An 18,632-nucleotide genomic window follows, 5' to 3' on the forward strand; every position below is an offset into this window, starting at 1 on the left:
AGGGGGCTGGGCTTTGGTGGTGTCAGCCCCTCTCCGGAGCCCTTTTGCGCACCGCTCATTGTCTCTCCGCCACCGCCAGCAAGACACAGGAGCCGCGGTTGGCTGAGTGCCCCTCTCAAGCGACTGCCATTTAAAGCAGCCCCTCTCCAGAACACTTTCGCATGCCGTTCATTGTCCCTCCACCGCTGCCGCCAGCCCCTGCTGCTCGCAAGACACAAGTAAGCAGCCACTGGGGCTCATGGTGCTCTTGCATCGTTATTTTCTTTTCAAAATATAGTCTGGCCCCCCACAAGGTCTGGGGGACAGTGGACTGGCCCCCTGCTGAAAAAGGTTGCTGACCCCTGCTCTAGAGCACAAAGGGATAGCCAGCCAAGTGCTTCTGCTAGTGCAGGGACTATTGGCTGCACAAAGGAACTTCCCCTCCCTCTCCACTTTCTGTGCATCCCTTAAATCTGTTCCAGGTGGTTGTTTCCCCCCCTCCCAATCCTTCATAGCAGTTATAGAGAGGGAACAGGGGCACACAGGGAGAGGGAGAAGTTTCATTGCACAAGTGAAAATCCTTGTGCTAGCGAACATTGGATACCACACTGGTATTCGAAATAAACAAACTGCAACAATAAGAGGCACATATTTATCATGTAATTCACTCTTTTTGTTTTCCCCCAAGGCGTTCTTTTGATGGGAACAAATAAGGCCATACAGATTCTGACCCTGAGGAAGAAGCCTCAGCTTGAAAACACAAAGGCGACCCAACTTCCTAATAAATAGTCAACAACAGCTATGGCTCATATATTTCTGTGTTTTCCTGCAGAACCAGACCTTCTGATTTGCGCCCCCATTGCCATGCTTTGGCCGCACACAAGGCTGTCATGTGAATGCAAAAGGAGCTGCTGTGTAGCAGACCACTCATATACTGGATATCATAGCATTCTGGCATACAGACTGTTCAAAGGGTTGTTATTCATTACTACCAACCAAATGCCTCGAGGCCGAGATAAGCGAGGAAAGGTGTGGCAAGGCAATTCCACCTAGGGGGAAACTTAAGCAAAGTAGCCTACATACAGTAAGACATGTTTTTGTCATCATTTATTACAGAATGATGATGATAAAAATATAGCAGTGATTTTTCTCCAACACTGTCATTTCCTTGTAAATGAAATCTTGAATATATACTCCCATGTGGGCAGACATACATTTGATCACAGTGTAAAATGGTGAGCCTATGTATTTGTGTTTGTAGTTCCTCTTCTAGGCCAGTATCAGCTCTTGGCATTCTTGAGTAGTAGCCAGGGGCCCAGACTCTCAGCAAAGACCACGGTTGATGCCTGTTGTCAGCCTCCCGCAATATATATATACTTCTGTCCTAGTATTATAAGCAGTACCAGATGACCAGACCTGGCCGCCATTTTAATTTCCCACAGTGCCTGGAGCAACATTAGGGGAAACAAACATGGTGACTAAATCCAGCCACCTGGTACTGCTTGGCACGCTGCTGCCTCCCTTCAAATAAGCCCACCAAAGGAGGAGGGAGTATACCAGAGAAAATTTTGTCCAGGGCCCCCTCAAACATGCAGTCAGCCTTTTTCTTTGTGACATGGTGAAACAGACATCCAGTTGCACAGAAGTTGAGTTAGATTGAAGAAAACTTCACCATGATCCAATGGACCATAAGTTAATCGAACTTTTCAAAGGCAATAAAGAATTCCACGAGAAGTAGAAACATAATCTCACTCTATCTCTATCATAAAATGAAGCTTGTTCTCAGAAATTAATTTTCTCCCAACACCTTTTAAGCACTCTCTCACTGAGAGTGCTTCATTGATACTTGCACAGAAATTTCAAGCTGTGTGCACACTTCTGTTTAGTCTCCATCCAGCGTGCTGCCACTATTTGGGAAGCGATATACACACAACACTAGCCACAATCCATATCCATGCAGTATCTGCTCTGTTATTTCTTATGAAATACTGAGTTTTGGCGTGCTTTCCCCCAAACCATAAGGCATGAATATGGATGAAGGTAATGCATGGAGATATCTGAGAAACTGGCACAATGCTAAATAAATTATTTCCTTGATGACATCAACATTGCATGCAAAGACCGGTAGGACTCTTGTGCTTTAAACCAACAATAACAAATATCTTAAGGAGGATGGGGAGTCACTTCAGGACGACACTTCAGAAATGGCTCTAACCCTTTCTGGCAAGTCTACATTACACAAAACAAAATCCACAGAACACAATCCAGAATGTACAGTTGAGCATCCCTTGTTCAATCTGCTGAAATCAATGGCCTTTAAATGCATTTAACTGTGTATCAAACTGTGTCCAATGTAAACAAATGTAGTTCAGTAGTGAGCCAACTGTTGACTTTGCTATAGCTTTCCAGTCTTCCGCTGGGCTTCATTTAATTTGCACATGGTTGATGCCCAATTAGTACCTCATTATCAAGTCGCCTGCAGTATTTCTTTAGCCTTACACACTTCTAGCTTTAAATATCTTCTGTGCACATGCAGACATTAGGTTTCATTAGTACGTAGCAGGGGAAGATGCATGGAGATTTGCAATCTGTACAGGGTTTTGTGAAAAACTTACAAAGCTTATGGAGTCTTCAGACTTTGTATGCAAGATAAGATGCCAATGTTTTTTCGGTAGCTCTGTCAATGTGCACGATGCTTTTCAGATTAAAAGTCCCCGCCTTGAGGAGCTTACAAACTCTAAGTGAATGCAGTGGGGGGGGGGGCGAAGTACAGTGAAGGGGGTGGAGGCTGGATGACATTGTAGCATCAAACTCACTATGAGCTTCCTTGTTGTTAAGCAACAGGACTGGTGCTGATATCAGATCTATGTACATCTTCCCTATCTTCGCAGCCCTCTTATGCATAACTAAACCTAAGATCCGGTCTTGAAGGGACATGCTTCAGTGATCAACAATAATTACATACACCGCGGGACAGACATAACCTTCTCCAAGGCTGTCTGTCTAAATGAGTAGCTCTTAATTTGTGTGCCTCTCTGCAGGTTGATTCTCCCTCAGCTCACTCCCTTTTAGCTAGTGTGTCGTAAGAGGCAAAAGCTAAGCTCATTATCACCTCAGTTCTCCCCACCATCAGTGGTTTTCCTCCCCCCCCAAAAAAAAATTCTACATATTTCTTGCAATGTTTAAGAGGGCTTTAAAGGCTTACCTGTTTTCAATGGGTACTCTACAAAATGTAATGTAGATCTTTGGATTTTATGTTTTGCAGTTCTGTTCATTAGACTCATTTATCTAATTTTTATCTTTCATTTTTTAAATAGGGTAATGTTTGTAAAAATAACTCAAGATACTCGCCATTTTTGTCACATTTGGAAGTTTCATATAGTAACTCTGTGCTGGGGCGACGGCGCGTGTGCCCACAGAGATGGCTCTGAATGCCCCCTCTGGCACGCATGCCATAGGTTCAGTGGCATAGCGTGGGGGGTGCAGGGGGGGCCGGCCGCACCGGGCGCAACATCTGGGGGTTAGGGTTAGGGGGCGCAAATCCACGGGTTAGGGGGCACAAATTACTTGCCTTGCCCCGGGTGCTGACAACCCACGCTACGCCACTGCATAGGTTTGCCACCACTGTCCTGGGGAAAAGGGGGCTCTGCCCCACCAACCTCAGTCTGCCTGTCTTCTTACTTACATCTTGTCCTGGAAGTGACCCTGGATGCCAGTCTCCCCCTTGCCCTTGAAGAACTCAGCAGGGAGGAGGATGGGGAACAAAACCAGAATTAGTTGGCCCCACGAGTTTATTCAGCACAGGAGAAGGCAGCAGGTCAAGGGCAGAAGGAACTAGGAAAAGAAAAGGAGTGGTCTCTAGATTCTAGAGGAAGTGAGGTTGGACAACGATGGGAGAAAGGCTAACCGAGATTCACATGCTGAGGAATTGCAGGGGAGGAGGCAACACAACTTTCCCTTAATCAATTTTAAACCATCAGCCAAATTTTGGCTGCAGGTCTTGAACAAGTGTGCATGAATATTTTACTTTTATACACAAACACAGAGAGTTTCCTCTTCACACTGCAGTAGGCTGTGTGTGTGTGTCAGTCATTACTTCTGGGTGAAATAACTGACGAGGGGGTCAGTCCACCTGAAAATTGCTCTCCAAAGATCTAAATGAAACAGATGGGCATTGATAGTGTTTTCAAGGAAATTAATCAGCCTGGACTAGCAGCGATGCCAGAAGCTCCATAGGCCCAATCTAGTCTAATGAATTCCGAGCTCTCTGTCTTAATAGCTCCTGACAAGACTAATTTACTCATGTAAGTGATTAGAGAGGGAATTATCTATTTAATTGTTGCTTAACACTCCTTTAGGCATCACGTGAGGGAAAGGGGAGGCAGTTAAATTCAAGCCAGGTAGAGAGGGGGAGGAGGGATTTTGAGCAGGGACAGGGAGGGGGGGAGTGGTTTTATTAATGCAAGTGAGTTGTAGAAGACAGCAGCAGGCTAAATGGGGGAGCAAATGAAGTCACTAGTGGGGTTTGTTTTCTAGCAAACATTAATAAACGCAAAATTGTTCCAGGGCAATTGAAAATTTCCCCAAAGCTTCCCCACCCTCCAGCTTGCTGCTCTTTGCAGGCCTAATTGGCTTCCAAGTCATTTTGGGTTTGAAAACTTCCCCTTGCCCCTAGTAAAAGTGACATCATCTCACAACCAATTTTAATAAGATCACCATTAAGAGCATATGAAGCAAATTCAGAGTGAGGGCAGAGTTTCTTGACAGGCATAGCCCTTACTCTGATCTAGCTTCAGGTTCCCCATCGCCGCCGCCGTCCCCCCGAAACATCCTTATATAGCCTCACATGGCTAATGAGATTTAGCTATGATGCTTAATGGAATGAAGAGAGTTCCCTTCCCACCACACCAAATAAAAATTATGCCTAAATTGTAGCTGATTGGGACTGCAAAGAGATACACAATAAAGTATCACTGCCATCTTTATCCAGTAGCCCAGCAAAGATTTTAAGTATACAATATCAAGGGAAGGCAATTTGTGGAGCACTAAGTTCTACACTAGGACTATATAGTGTACAATGATTCACAAGGGCCATAAGCAGATTCCATATTTAGTTGAATGCAATCAGCCTCATTTATAAAACTCTTAGCTGAGAACAACAGGCTCCAAACTACAGTCAGGGACATCTTGTGCTTGTTGTTTTTACTCTAAAGCTAGTTGCCCTCATGTGCGAAAACCTGCCAGCTCTGAAAGCTATTCCACATGGAAGTGTGTGTGTGTGTGTGTGTGTTTGGATGTTCTCCCTGTTGCATAGAACTACTTATCCACAAGCAGGTCCTCTGAAGCTTGGAGAACGGTCAAAATGCAATAATCAAATCATGTAACTGGGGCCTGAGTGCACAGGATTTCCTTTGGAATTGCTGGTTCCCCATGTTGTGCCCTCTTGTTAATTTCAAGTAGCACCTCTCTCTCTACGTATATTTACAAAATCTTCAACCTCTAGATTATTTCTGGTATTATTAGTGTAGATGGGAAATCAAATTAGCAAACCAAATCAAGCCCTGTGAACTTGCAGGGAAGATGGCAGTGGCAATTGGTGGTTAGGCCCCTCAGTTAAGGAGGAGAGAGCTTAACTAGGAGGCTGGGGGTTCAGACAACACCCTAAGCCAAAACCTGGGGCTTAGTTGCCACCCTGGGAGCCCATGTTCATGCTAAACTATGCAAACATGGCCATAAAGTACAATACAGTACCTTATTCTCCCCCCCTAAAGGATGTCTTAAGCATCCCATGTTTTTTGTTTTCTTGTTTTTAATTCAGAATCAAATTTACCTTTCACTAAGAATACATGGATTAATGGTGTTGTGTTGCAAGCGTGAACTGCAAATGGGTGCGGGAGCACATGCAAGAAAATAGAGGGCTCTGCTATTCGGGCCCTGATAAAATCACAGCTATTAGCTTGAACAGGGAGAGCAGCCCATCATGCTCAGACTGTGCTTGTGCACACACAGGGCTTACAATCAATTCGAACAGCATTACTAGCCATCCACAGGCCCTGATTGAAGAGCACAAGTTTAATGGACTGAGAGCTTGGAAAGAAGCCAAGAAAGGGCCCAATCGATTTTTACATTTACTAAAACTGATCACTGACAAAATAAATAAATAAAGGCTAAATCTGTCAATCAAACGCCGAAATATTTTGCCAAGGGCACAATTAAAACCACACACACACACACACACACACACACACACACAACCATTCCCTGTTCTCAGTCGGCTCACAAGGCATCTATCTATATGTGGAAGACGCGTACACATATGCCATATTTTCAAGTGGCATGAAATAAATGTTCAATTAAATGCTTTTATTTCGTGTTTTAAAATGTTACTATAGCTTCACAGCAACACCCTTCATTTCCACCCCTGGAATTTCTTGCCTGTCAAAAGGATTTTTGGGGCATGACAACATTGTTTTTGCGAATTTCATAAAACCTATCTTTACACTCAGGATAATTTTGGGGAACTGATAACTGCACAGTGAGTAGAGCTTAGTTGAGTATTTGGACAACCCTGGTTTTTGTTTTCAAACTCTGCGGTCTTCAGGATACAACCCCACTACCCAGTTTCCCTAGGTAAGCACCAAGACCAACTTTTGGATAGACATGCAAAGGAGTTGGTGAGGGTCATTTGACAATAACAAGAAATCGAGCCTTTAGGGTCGTCTTCCCAGTCTGGTGGAACACCCTGCCAAAAGATTCAGCGGACCAACTTCTTCTGTGCCAACATTTAAACACTTGCTAAAAGCTTTTCTATTCCACCAGTACTATGCAGGCAATTAAGAGAACACTCCCAACGATGGTCTGTTGATGTTTGTTATTAATTTGCTTTTAACTTGTTTATTTTTAAATTTTTATGATGTTGTTCGTTTTATGTTTATTGGTGTAAACCACTGTGATATATTTTTATGATACAGCAGTATATAAATATTTTTTAAAATAAATAAATAAAACTGTGTAAGCTGCTTAGTTGCCAGTTCTGACCATATGAAGCAGAAGATTCGAGAGCAGAGTGGCCATTTACACATCATACAATCATAATATTGTAAAGTTGGATGGGACCCTGACAGTCATCTGGTCCAATTTCCCAGCAATGCAGGTATCTTTCGCCCAATGTGGGGCTTGAACCCTCGGCCCTAAGATTAAGAGTCTCATGCTCTACTGACTGAGCTATCCCAGCTCATACATTTTATTTTAAAGAAACTTATTGGACTGAACCAAGAAACATAGTAGTAAGGTACAGTCAGAATAATTAATTTCAACTCTGGTGTTCTCTACCGCCAGATACAACAATATATTGCATTGCAGACGGAATAGATAAGAAGAGAAAATGCTTCACCATACACAAAAATAAATTTTAAAAAGTGAATGGCGGGGGGCATATAAAACTGCAACAACAAAACCGTTAGCAAAATATGGAAGTCTAGGATCATAGAACAGAACTACCGTCTTTCCCCGAAAGTAAGACATCCCCCGAAAATAAGACCTACTTCCAGTTTTGCCTCTCGCTGTAATATAAGGCATCCCCTGAAAATAAGACCTCCCCAATAATAAGGCCTCCCCCGTACATAAGGCCTCCCCAGAATATAAGGCCCCCAAAGCTACTGTGAGGTGTCTGACTCCTCTGCACCGTAGCAGTGGGTGACGCCGCGCAGCTCACGGATTGGCCACAGCGCAGCTGGAGCTGTTCAGGCAGTGTGAGGTCTCTTTAAATCAGAGAGCCACCTGCTGCTCGCTCTGCCCTGACGGAGTCTGGCTTACTCACAATTAGACAATAAATGTGTATCATATTCTTCTTCATGGAAAAATAAGACATCCCCTGAAAATAAGACCTAGCGCATCTTTTGGAGCAAAAATTAATATAAGACACTGTCTTATTTTCAAGGAAACAGGGTAAGTAAATCCACACTAGCGTTTGGGATTCTTCTTCAGAGATTGTTCACACTGCATCCAGTTTAATTTCCCTTTAATCAGACTGAAACCAACAGCCTCATCAACAGAATCTTTATCAGCCTTCTGAAAGGAACCAAAGACAGTGCACATTTTAACGCTCTAGAGGGGGAATCTATTTGCCTTTTATAGGCAGCTCCTTTAAAATCAACATGCTGAGTCGCTGTTCTTGACTTTCTTCACCCCCCACCCTGCCCCCGCCAAAGAGAATTTGATGTGAAACATGCCATTTAACTCATTAGACATAAAAGCTCAATGCACTTACCCACTGGCGTATCTTCATTGATCAACAGGTATGTGTCGAAGAAATAATTTACGAAGTACGGCAAGCGATTGCTTAGGCCTGGAAAAATAGGGACAGATAAAAAGGGGTTGTTTATATCTGTGAGGTCATGTTTTAACTGATGCAACAGACAAAGCACTGAACAAGAAGGCTGGATTGCAATGGGTAAAAAGGGAGCTTTTTGCACGACCCAAAGTAAATAGCGAGTGCCAGCTGAGCTACTGAAAAGCACTTATTCCTCCTTTTAAGTAAGACACAGTAAATTGGTCCAATCCTAAAATGAAAGTAGAAAGAATCTTGGATCCCAGTGGGTGGAAGCAGAGAGGCACCAATAAAGATGAAATGATGTGCTGCGTGGCATTCCTGCCCAGGATGCACGTATGTGTCGCAACTTTCCAAGGAAGCTGGCTTTTTAAAATTAATAAATGTGCATGTGTTTCTCATTTGTTGCACACACAGTTGATGCATCTGTTGCAAGCATAGTGCATTCTGCAAACTCATGTTGTGTCCACACTCCTGTCTACTGTGCACTCAGCCCAGGGTTTTTATTCTTTGTTCACACAACTTTATCCAGAAACCCTTACGTATCCAGTAGTTTGTCCTAAGATACAACTATTTGAGGTGCTATTTCTCAAACCGACTTCACAAATGACTGGAATTAGGAGCTGTTCCTAATTTGTGCAGGTGGCAGCATCATTTGCTGGGCTAGCTTTAAGAACAGGAAAGGTTGTTTTCTGAAAGAAGTCTTTGTAATTACTGAACTGATTCCAAATCAAACTCCGGAGGAATTAACCCACCCCATTGCTATTTAGGACATGACTAGAAACAATAAACAAAACTTTGTATATGCATACATAAACACACACACCTCTCTGTATGGCCATTTCTTTGTCCTATGTAAGTTTCATTTTGTGTTTTAAATGGAGTTATTAAAATGCAGCTGGTGTGAATGCCCCTTGCTACATGACTTCTGCACACCTTAATTTAAAGGATGGGATGAGATTGGCTATATCCCTGCAGCTAGGCTATCATCAATGCACCCATCATATAGGAGGCTCCCAGAAAGGACCTCGAGCCCAGCTCTTCCACAAGCCACTTTGTGTTTGCTGCTGTGAATGTAGTGAGAACCAGATACCTAGATCTTCACAAAGACAAATGGCAGTTTCTTTTATAATTATTATTTTCCTTCTGTTGCACGGGGGTGGCAAGACCATGCAAAGGGAACAGGAGATGGCAATTACTGTTTTAGCACATGATTAATACCTCACATTGTTCCCATGGCTGTCAGCCTTTTGCCTCGTCAGCCTTAATTGCACAAGAGCATCCTTTCCTTTCACCTTAAATAATGAGGCTCACTTATTTCAGCTGCCCACTTATTTTCGCTCAAGTAAAAGCACACACGCTTGCAAGACCCTTGCACCCAGAAGCATTGAGAATCATAGAATCTTAGGGTTGGGAGGGACCCCAAGGGCCATCTAGTCCAGCCCCCTGCAATGCAGGAATCACTGCTAAATAATCCAATCTCTGCTTACAAACTTCCAAGGAAGGAGAGTCCACCACCTCTCATGGGAGTCTGTTCCCCTGCTGAACAGCTCTTACTGTCAGAAAGGTGTTTTTTTAAAAAAAAAAAAATAGTAGGAATCTCCTTCATTGTTGTTGTTGTTACTGGCATTTTAGCATAACTGTGGGGATTCGGAGCTGGTAGCTATTCCCTATCGCAGCCCTACCAGTAACAATCTTAGGGTCCCTTCAGGCTGGTGTTTTTCTGCATGTGGACTCTGCATTTCTATTTATTTATGTATTTCAACAATCTGTGGTTATACCACTTAATCACTCCAAATGGTGTACAGGAGACCCTCATATAATATAAAACAAGTCACTGATGCAATAATAGTGCATCAGAGATGGATTTACACAGGACCATAGACACATTTATTCCACTTTCTTAGTTGTTCTGCAATACGTCCCCAAAGTAATTACATTATTGCCATCTGGAGGGAGCATTTTTGAACCATGGCATAAACAAAAGCAGTGCATTTGTACTATTGACAAATTACAGGATTTTAGCAGGTACCTACCGCAAAATAAACAATTTAGCTGACCAGAAACTTCTGCAGGCACAAATGGTACTGAAAGTGTGATAGCATATAACTGCCCCAATAACATCATGATCACATATAATGATGAACACTCAATAAAAAAAAAAAAATCTGAAGGGGCCCTTACAATGAAGCAAGGAACTCTTTTTTACCACTTCAGAAATGGAGATCTGAGGCTCAGAGGTGTTACTTAGCCAAAGGCCACATTAATTGATGCATGATTGATCTGGGGAAATCAGAGCCAAGACAACAAAGTAGAGTGGCCCACACTGGTTTGGAAGCAGAGTGAAAAATGGAGAAATTGTGTTAGCAGAAGACAGATCTACCAAGTTTCTGAAAGGGTATAGATGCAAAGCGTAATACATTTGACAGATGGGCTTACTTTGGTTCCCAGCCAGCATTAGAACAGCCAGCACTGTCTTTTATTAAGAGATCTACTTTCACTGCCAGACATTATTGAACAAGGGAAATAGGGGATTTAATTGGCCTGTCAGAAATATTTTGCATCTTGTCTCTGCAGGATCATGTTGCTGGCTCACCTACAAAACAGGTGCCCAGTTCTGAATCCACCAAAACACCTGAAAGCTTACTGGACACTAGCACAATGAAGAGTACTTTTGACAGTATAGTGTGAAATATACTCCTCAAACACTCATAATCAGTTTGGCAGATTTATACAAAGCTGTTCCCAATCAATGTTAGCCTAGACTTCTTGGGAAAACCAGTATTGCCATTCCAAGACAATAAAGAAGTTATAGCAAAACATAGTTCCTCTGTTTTGTTAAAAATATTTATAACAACCCATCCTTCACCTTAGTGATTTCAGGGAAGAGGACAGTAAAATTTTAACACACTGCAATTCCAAGACAATAAACGGAGAATACCTAAATCAGCATTCATCAACCTGGTGTCCTCCAACTGCTTTGGGCTACAACTCCTATCAGGCCCAGCCAGCATGTGACCTGGAACAACATTAGATCTGGAGAAACTGTGGAAGATTCAAAATGGTGGTGGCGGCTATGCTGCCAAGACAGGTGCCAGTTGCAGTGGAGAAAAATAAAGAAAGTTGTACTATTGATACTAATGGGTAATGGTGGTCTCCACTCACCCAAGAAGCTATTGGAGAATTTCCTCTACCCTAACATCCTTCCAATTTCCCTGCTCACAAAAGGAAGTTCTCCAAAAGGGTGGAGAATTTTGAGAGGCCATTTGCACACAGATCGAGTGTAACCTGCATGTCTGGATTCCCAGATGCAAGCATGTGACAGGAGTGTCACATGGAAAGGTGTACTTGCCTTTTTTCTCGATTCTGAGTTCACTCACTTCTAGCAATGTGCCAAATCGCTGGACAATGAATAGGGGGATATATTTTGTAGATGCAATGCAAAACAGCACCAACCAACCCTACTTTTCGCCTTTGAAAATTTACCTTTGATGAGTTGTAAAAGCATTAGGAGATGCATTTTCTTCTTTCAGCTGAAGGCCAGGTAACCTGACGGGGTGCGTGTCTGCAGCAGAGGGATTCTCACTCTCTCTGTGTGCCATCCAGTGTATCTCTGTGCTCCCCCCCTTCCTCCATCTCTACATTCGTTTCAGTTACCCCCACCCAAATTGTCTGAACTGATCACTTACAGAGAGCCCCCACCCTCAATCACTTAGTCCAGGGCTTCTCCCAATTGCATAAAATTAGGTCAGTTGTTATATGAAATTAGGCTGAGTGTTCTTCATCCTTCTTGCCATCATTATATGCCAAATTGTGTGAAAAAACAGGATACAACGTGCGTCACCATGTCTGTTTGTGACACATAATCTTAGCTGAAATAGTTTTAAGGGTTGCTACATTCAGTTATAACAATTAAACACTAATTGCCCCCCCACCCGCTTCCTTTTTGTTTCTAATATTTAAACTGACGATGTTGTCGCTTTATAGTCCTCTTTATCTTTTGCAAAATTACTGTATTTTTCACTTCATAAGACGCACTTTCCCCCCTCTTAAGGGGAAATGTCTGTGCGTCTTATGGAGCAAATGTGTGGTCCCTGGGGCTGGGGGGGGGACCTGGGCTTCCCTCGCCAGTCCCACAAGCTCCTGATCAGCTCTGGGGTAGCCCGCGAAGCCTCCGCAGGGCAGCGGGGAGCCTTCATCCCGCTGCCCTGGGGAGGCTTCGTGTGGCTATCCCTGGCTTTTGCAGGAGGTGGGGGAAGGGACAGAGCGAGGCTCTTTCACTTCCCCCACCTCCCACAGAAGCCCCCAAGAGCTGCATATTTTTTTTCTTGAACCCCCCCCCCCAAAAAAAAGTAGGTGCGCCTTATGGTCAGGTGCGCCTTATGGAGCAAAAAATACGGTAATTTCAGGAAGGATGCCTGTGCTGGTCACCCAGATTCTAGTCCCATTCCTATGTATACAACATCCCAATGGATGATTCTCTGAAGTGCTTTTTACATCAGCTTCATTCTAAAGCGTAAGGTAGCAGACAAAAGGCAGAGAGACAAGCCAGCCACAAAGCATGTCAATAAACAAAGCCAATTGAAGCTCATCGGGAAAAAATATGTCCTGGAACTTGTGCTAACCCTCTAAAAAGAGATGTCTATGTACAACAGAGGAAATCAGGCAGATGGAGGCGTCTCTCAGGGGCAGTGTAGAATCACCACCGTTGTGTTCTTCTTAGCAATAAAATGTGTTTCTTTCCCACAGCCTGAATATTACTTTCAATATTCGGAATTCTCACTATCTTTTAAAAACAGAAAATCTGCATTTTAAAAAAGCATGTTTCTCAGATGTGATAGAAACAAGTGGAACTCAAGAGGGGGCTTGAACATCTTCTCAGTTTAAGAACCGATAGCTCTAATTTGGAGAGTGGTGCTCCATATAATCTTCTTGGCAGCAACTCCAACACCTGACTATTTGCCTTCGCAGCTGTTCCCTGCCTCTTCATTTGTTATCCTGTACACATGATAGCTTGGTATGGAAGCAATATTTTAAAAGGGGTGGGGGTGGGGAGGAGCTTGGCACCATGACATAAGATACCCCAATACCCTCTGATGGCATACTGCTAGAGGGCAGTTTGCCAAAAACTTGCACTAGCTCAAACTCCCTAAAAACAAATCAAATTTAAGAGTGCCACCTAACATCTGCTATGGCTTCAGGTGCTGAGATTCTGAAATTAGCAAAGAACTGTTTTACAAAAGTTTCTTTTTTTTTTTACTCTGCCCAAAGAGGCTTCACTATTTCTTCCTCGTTCTTAGGATGCTTGAGAATTTCGTTAGAATTTTGATCAGTTTGGGGTTTTGAGGTGACCAAGCATTGTGTATTTCCTCCCCACCCCCCAGTCAAGTTTTCTCTAGCACTCTGGAACCTCCTGTTTGCCTGATCTGAAAAACCCCATGGGGAGAATTACCTCATGAGGCCTTCCCCTGGGCTTTAATTGAAGTATGTGGGCATTCAGAAGGCTGCTGAGTACAGATGATTTGAGCACGAAAGAAAGGGCACCCATAACCTGCCGCCATCGCCTCAAAAATAAGGTAATCACGTACAAATAAAAAATAAAACCCTACAAACCCTACCAAAGATAAATTAATTGATTCTCCCCTCCCCTGTGATAATGTTCAAATGCAATTTCTTTTCTCATCCATCAATGCATAATGTTTTGGGGAGGGAAACACAGGAGAAATTTTTGGCACAGCACCTGTTGAAATAGCAGCAGGAGGAGGGGAAAAAACCCCATAGAGCTAGTCAGAAAAGGTGCATCACCAAGCTCCTACAGAAGTTATGTGGTAAGAGATAGAGGGAGAACAAAGGACATATATTATTATTATTATTATTATTATTATTATTATTATTATTATTAGCAGCAGCAGCAGCAACAGCAACAGCATTGGGAATGGAAAAAGATGGGCAGCAGGGGGTGAAAACAAATCCTGCCACTGGAATGCCACCTTCCTTCAAGATATACTATGGGCTTAACAGGTGGTGAAAGGCAATTGATAAAAGTGGCTGTCAGTAAAATAGTATCTTTATGGCAATGATCAACAACATTCACAACTTAAAATGCATTGGAGCTGTGAGGAAGTTTTCATCCTCTTCCATGTTACTCAAGAAGTGAATTGAATTCTGTGAAACTTTACCATTTGGATTTAAGGCTTGGGAGTGATCATTTTCCTTTTTTATATAATTTTGTTTCTGAGTTTCAAAAGTTTACAAATTAATACACACGTCGCTCAGCCCGGACGCTGAGATCAAGCACTCAGGGCCTTCTGGCAGTTCCCTCACTGAGAGAAGTGAGGAACCAGGTAGAGGCGCCCACCCTTTGGAACACCCTCCCACAAGATGGCAAGGAGATAAGTAACTATACAACCTTTAGAAGACATCTGAAGGCAGCCCTGTTTAAGGAAGTTTTTAATGTCTGATGTTTTATCATGTTTTTAATATTCTGTTGGGAGCCACTCAGAGTGGTTGGGGAAACCCAGTCAGATGGGCAGCATACAAATAATCAATTTTTATTTTTATTATTCCAAATACACATTCATTTCACAGTCACCTTCCCCTCCATCCCTCCATGGTTTCCCCCATAATTTCTAAACGTACTGCATTCTCATCCTAATAAGGTTCCCCCCACTCTGACTTTTTTCTAATGGAGCAACATGGCCAAACTGATTTGTGAACAAAAGTGTGGTTCGTACAGATGGGAAATCTCTGCAGAACTTGCAGTGTTTGTCACAATGATTATGCTACAGAAGAGCCTTTCAGTTTCTTGAATTGCAGCATTCGGGGGTGGGGGGTGGGGGTTGGGGGGTGGGTGATGATTGTGCTCCTGCCTCCTGAGTGGACAGTACCTGTGCCCATCTTTGAACAAATTCACCTTCATTTTATTCATTCTGCTCTTCGTTCTCAGATTTCTATGGTGGCTCTCTTTTCCTAGAGAGCACACAGAGCTCATGACAAAACGACCTGTCTGGAGACAGGCAGCATCAGAGATATCTATTATTGATGCTCCTTCAAGGCTAGGAGAGTGTTGCCAAACACATGTGTTCATCACAGGTTGCATTGTTTACTGCAGAGTGGTATTCAGCCACCTAATGCTATAAACTTCTCCAGCACCTAGGGTTGCAGTCCTGCCAAAGCTTTCTTGTTAGTAAGGTTCACCAAGTACAGTGGGATTTTCTCCCAGTTAAACATACATAGTATGGGACTCCATAGTGCAGAACCGATTGCTGTGTGGGTTGAACTAACAGTACAGATGCAGACATACCTTGGATGAACTGTAATGGTCACCTTAAATTTGCCCCTTTTGGTTTGTTTTAGTAACAGGTCTAGATTTTTTTCTTTTTCTTTTTTTGTTGATCTAAATTCAAACTGAATTATGCAGTTGCTTGAATCAGACACTAGAGGGAAACAACACGATATGTTCAGTGGAACCTCGGAGCTGTAATTTCAGAAGAGGACTTGTTTAAGATAGTTGATTATTATTATTTTTTGCTTCCTTACTACACAACCCAATGCTTCCCAGCACTTTTCAAAAAGTCCCTCCCCAGTTGGAGGGTGGGGGTGGGGGTATGGGATCAGAGATCTGTGCAACATGAAAATTTGCTTGTTGAGAATGCCACACTTAACGGGGGGAATGCATTTAATTTTGGGACCTGTTTCATGTTCTTCTCTCGTTCAGCATCTAGAATGACAGCAGCAGCACAACCAATGCTGCAAAAGTTGTGGGTATTTGTAACTCACAGCTGGGAAAAACTCAATTTCTCCAGTTTGGGGTTTTCCCCCCCTCTCTCAACAGTCTGTTTGTACCCACCAAGCATGCTCAGTACTAATTGATCTGTTTTATATCTCTTCCCACCCAGCCCTTAATTTTTTGAACATCTGCAAACCCTCTGGTTCCTTTGATCCTTCCGGTACCATTTTGGCTACATAAGAATCTACTAAAAAGGATGGAAACCAAACTATTCCTGACCTATTTTCTGAATATTTATTATTTTTACATCAACTACTCTTTTTTTTTAAAAAAAAAGCATAGGCCACATTTTATTCATTTATCCCCATTAGAAACATCATTAACATTTTCATTTTATAAATGTTGGCACAAGCAGATAGAATACTAGGAAGTAGATTAGCAATTAGTCCATTGCTGCATCTACAAATACTAGCCAACACTCCCCACTTTGGTACACATTATGGTGTCATTCTAAAGGCAAGATGTACAATTGCCCAATTTCCAGGCTTTTAAAAATAATAATAGTGTCTGGCTAGGCCTTTACCAGGTTTTAGTTTGCTCCCGAATGTGGAAACAACCACCACTTAAGGCTTGTTTTCAAAATGGGTGCCATTTTTCCAGATGTTTCCAGCAATCTGGGTGTCTTGAACTATGAGTATATTAAACTTAAGTCACAGGAATGAATCTCAGTTTTGATGCTCAGCCGGTTAGTAAGCTCCTGCGCTGGCTCCTGGCACTTCTGAATTATGCTGGCCTGCTCCCTTCTTGGATGATATTCATTTTTCCCAGTTTTGAACTTTGAACTTTGTGGGGGTTTTTGTTTGTTTTTTGTTCCATCAGCATTACCATCTCACTGCACCCCAAGGATAATGTCTTGTTGGGCCTCTAGCTGGTTCTATAATAAACTCGAGCTGCTGAACATAACCAGACATGGGCACAGAAATCTCAAGCCTAAACTCTTTCATAATACAACACCAAATATAATTCTGCTGTCCTCAACATACTAGCTTTCCCCAGACAGAGAGCTGTTGAGTACATGCCATTATTAAATCTTCTTCCTAAAGTAACATGCTTATAGGAAAACTCCTATTAAAAGCACTTGGCAGCAGCTGTCCATCTCCAACTACTTCTCATGCATACCAAAAAAATGTACCTGTAGCAGTGACTATAGGTGTGTGTTTGCATATGTGTTCCACCGCATACCGCCCTCGACTCATCTAGTTCTGTGTCACCCCCTTGGCACAGTCCCTGCCTTGGCTCAGCTGAGCTCAAATGAGGGTTGAGTTTGAGCCAGTTCTCTAGGATGAGATAGTGCAGGGCTTCACTTTGATTACTGCCCGTCCAACAACCACGGGTCAAAGCCTAATGCAGGTGTGTTGCCTAGCAAATGTGCACATGTTGAACCCTAAGGCTGTATTTTGCATGAACTTTTCCTAACCCCCTCCCTTTCAAGGCAGCAAAATGTTCCAAGAATACCATAGCTGAGTAAGCCTGAAAGGGTTTGGTTTTTTTTTCTTCCCCTTGCGAAGCCAGCCGTCATGACTATCACCATAAATTGGTCTGCGTTCAAATATTCTCTTATATACACCGTATTGAGATCTAAGCACCTTAGCATTCAGGAGCTGGCAGAACAGTAACAATAATTCAAAGCATAATCTCATGGCTGTTTTTTTTTTAAAGTAATGCCAGTTCACTTTTCCAGAGGGTTAGCCCATCACACAAAACTGGTTTATTTCCTTAGCTTGGAAGCAAATGATGTTAAGATGCAGATTAGAGAGATGGAAAGGCATGAGACCATGGGGGCAATACATTTACAAGACCAAAGAATAACACATTCTGAGGCATGCTAAGTTTTGAAATCTTAGTTTAGAGCACCTGCCGATTACGATTACTGGATGCCCAAAGCGCTATGAAACCTGCTGGGCAGCTTTACTGAAAACCGCCAGCCATATACAAAGCAGACTTTCGAATAACAAGGATTTTGTTGCAATACTTGATGTGCAGCCAGTTTTCCATGGGACAAATGACCTTCATTCTTGACTGCCACACTTTTCTCGATTAGCACAAAAGCTGCGATATGTTAATGGCAGGATCTTCTTAAGCAGCCACATTACAGCATTTTGTTGTTGTTGTTGTTTAGTCATTTAGTCGTGTCCAACTCTTCGTGACCCCATAGACCAAAGCACGCCAGGCACTTCTGTCTTCCACTGCCTCCCGCAGTTTGGTCAGACTCATGTTTGTAGCTTCGAGAACACTGTCCAACCATCTGGTCCTCTGTCGTCCCCTTCTCCTTGTGCCCTCCATCTTTCCCAACATCAGGGTCTTTTCCAGGGAGTCTTCTCTTCTCATGAGGTGGCCAAAGTATTGGAGCCTCAGCTTCAGGATCTGTCCTTCCAGTGAGCACTCAGGGCTGATTTCCTTCAGAATGGATAGGTTTGTTCTTCTTGCAGTCCAAGGGACTTTCAAGAGTCTCCTCCAGCACCATAATTCAAAAGCATCAGCCTTCTTTATGGTCCAGCTCTCACTTCCATACATCACTACTGGGAAAACCATGGC

The 18,632-nt window shown here is 42.9% G+C and overlaps 1 protein-coding gene across 1 annotated transcript in view; it reads right to left on the minus strand.

Moving 5' to 3' along the window:
- The window catches only part of CDH23 (cadherin related 23), a 394,671-nt gene that overhangs the window by 345,356 nt on the left and 30,683 nt on the right, over positions 1-18,632 (minus strand). Inside the window, exon 3 of the mRNA XM_083740685.1 lies at positions 8,249-8,326. Within this exon, the coding sequence (XP_083596811.1) occupies positions 8,249-8,326 (78 nt within the window). The remainder of the gene's footprint in view (positions 1-8,248; positions 8,327-18,632) is intronic.

This window comes from Podarcis gaigeae (genome assembly GCF_964106915.1).
Source record: "Podarcis gaigeae genome assembly, chromosome: 5".
In the NCBI taxonomy this organism is placed as follows: domain Eukaryota; kingdom Metazoa; phylum Chordata; class Lepidosauria; order Squamata; family Lacertidae; genus Podarcis; species Podarcis gaigeae.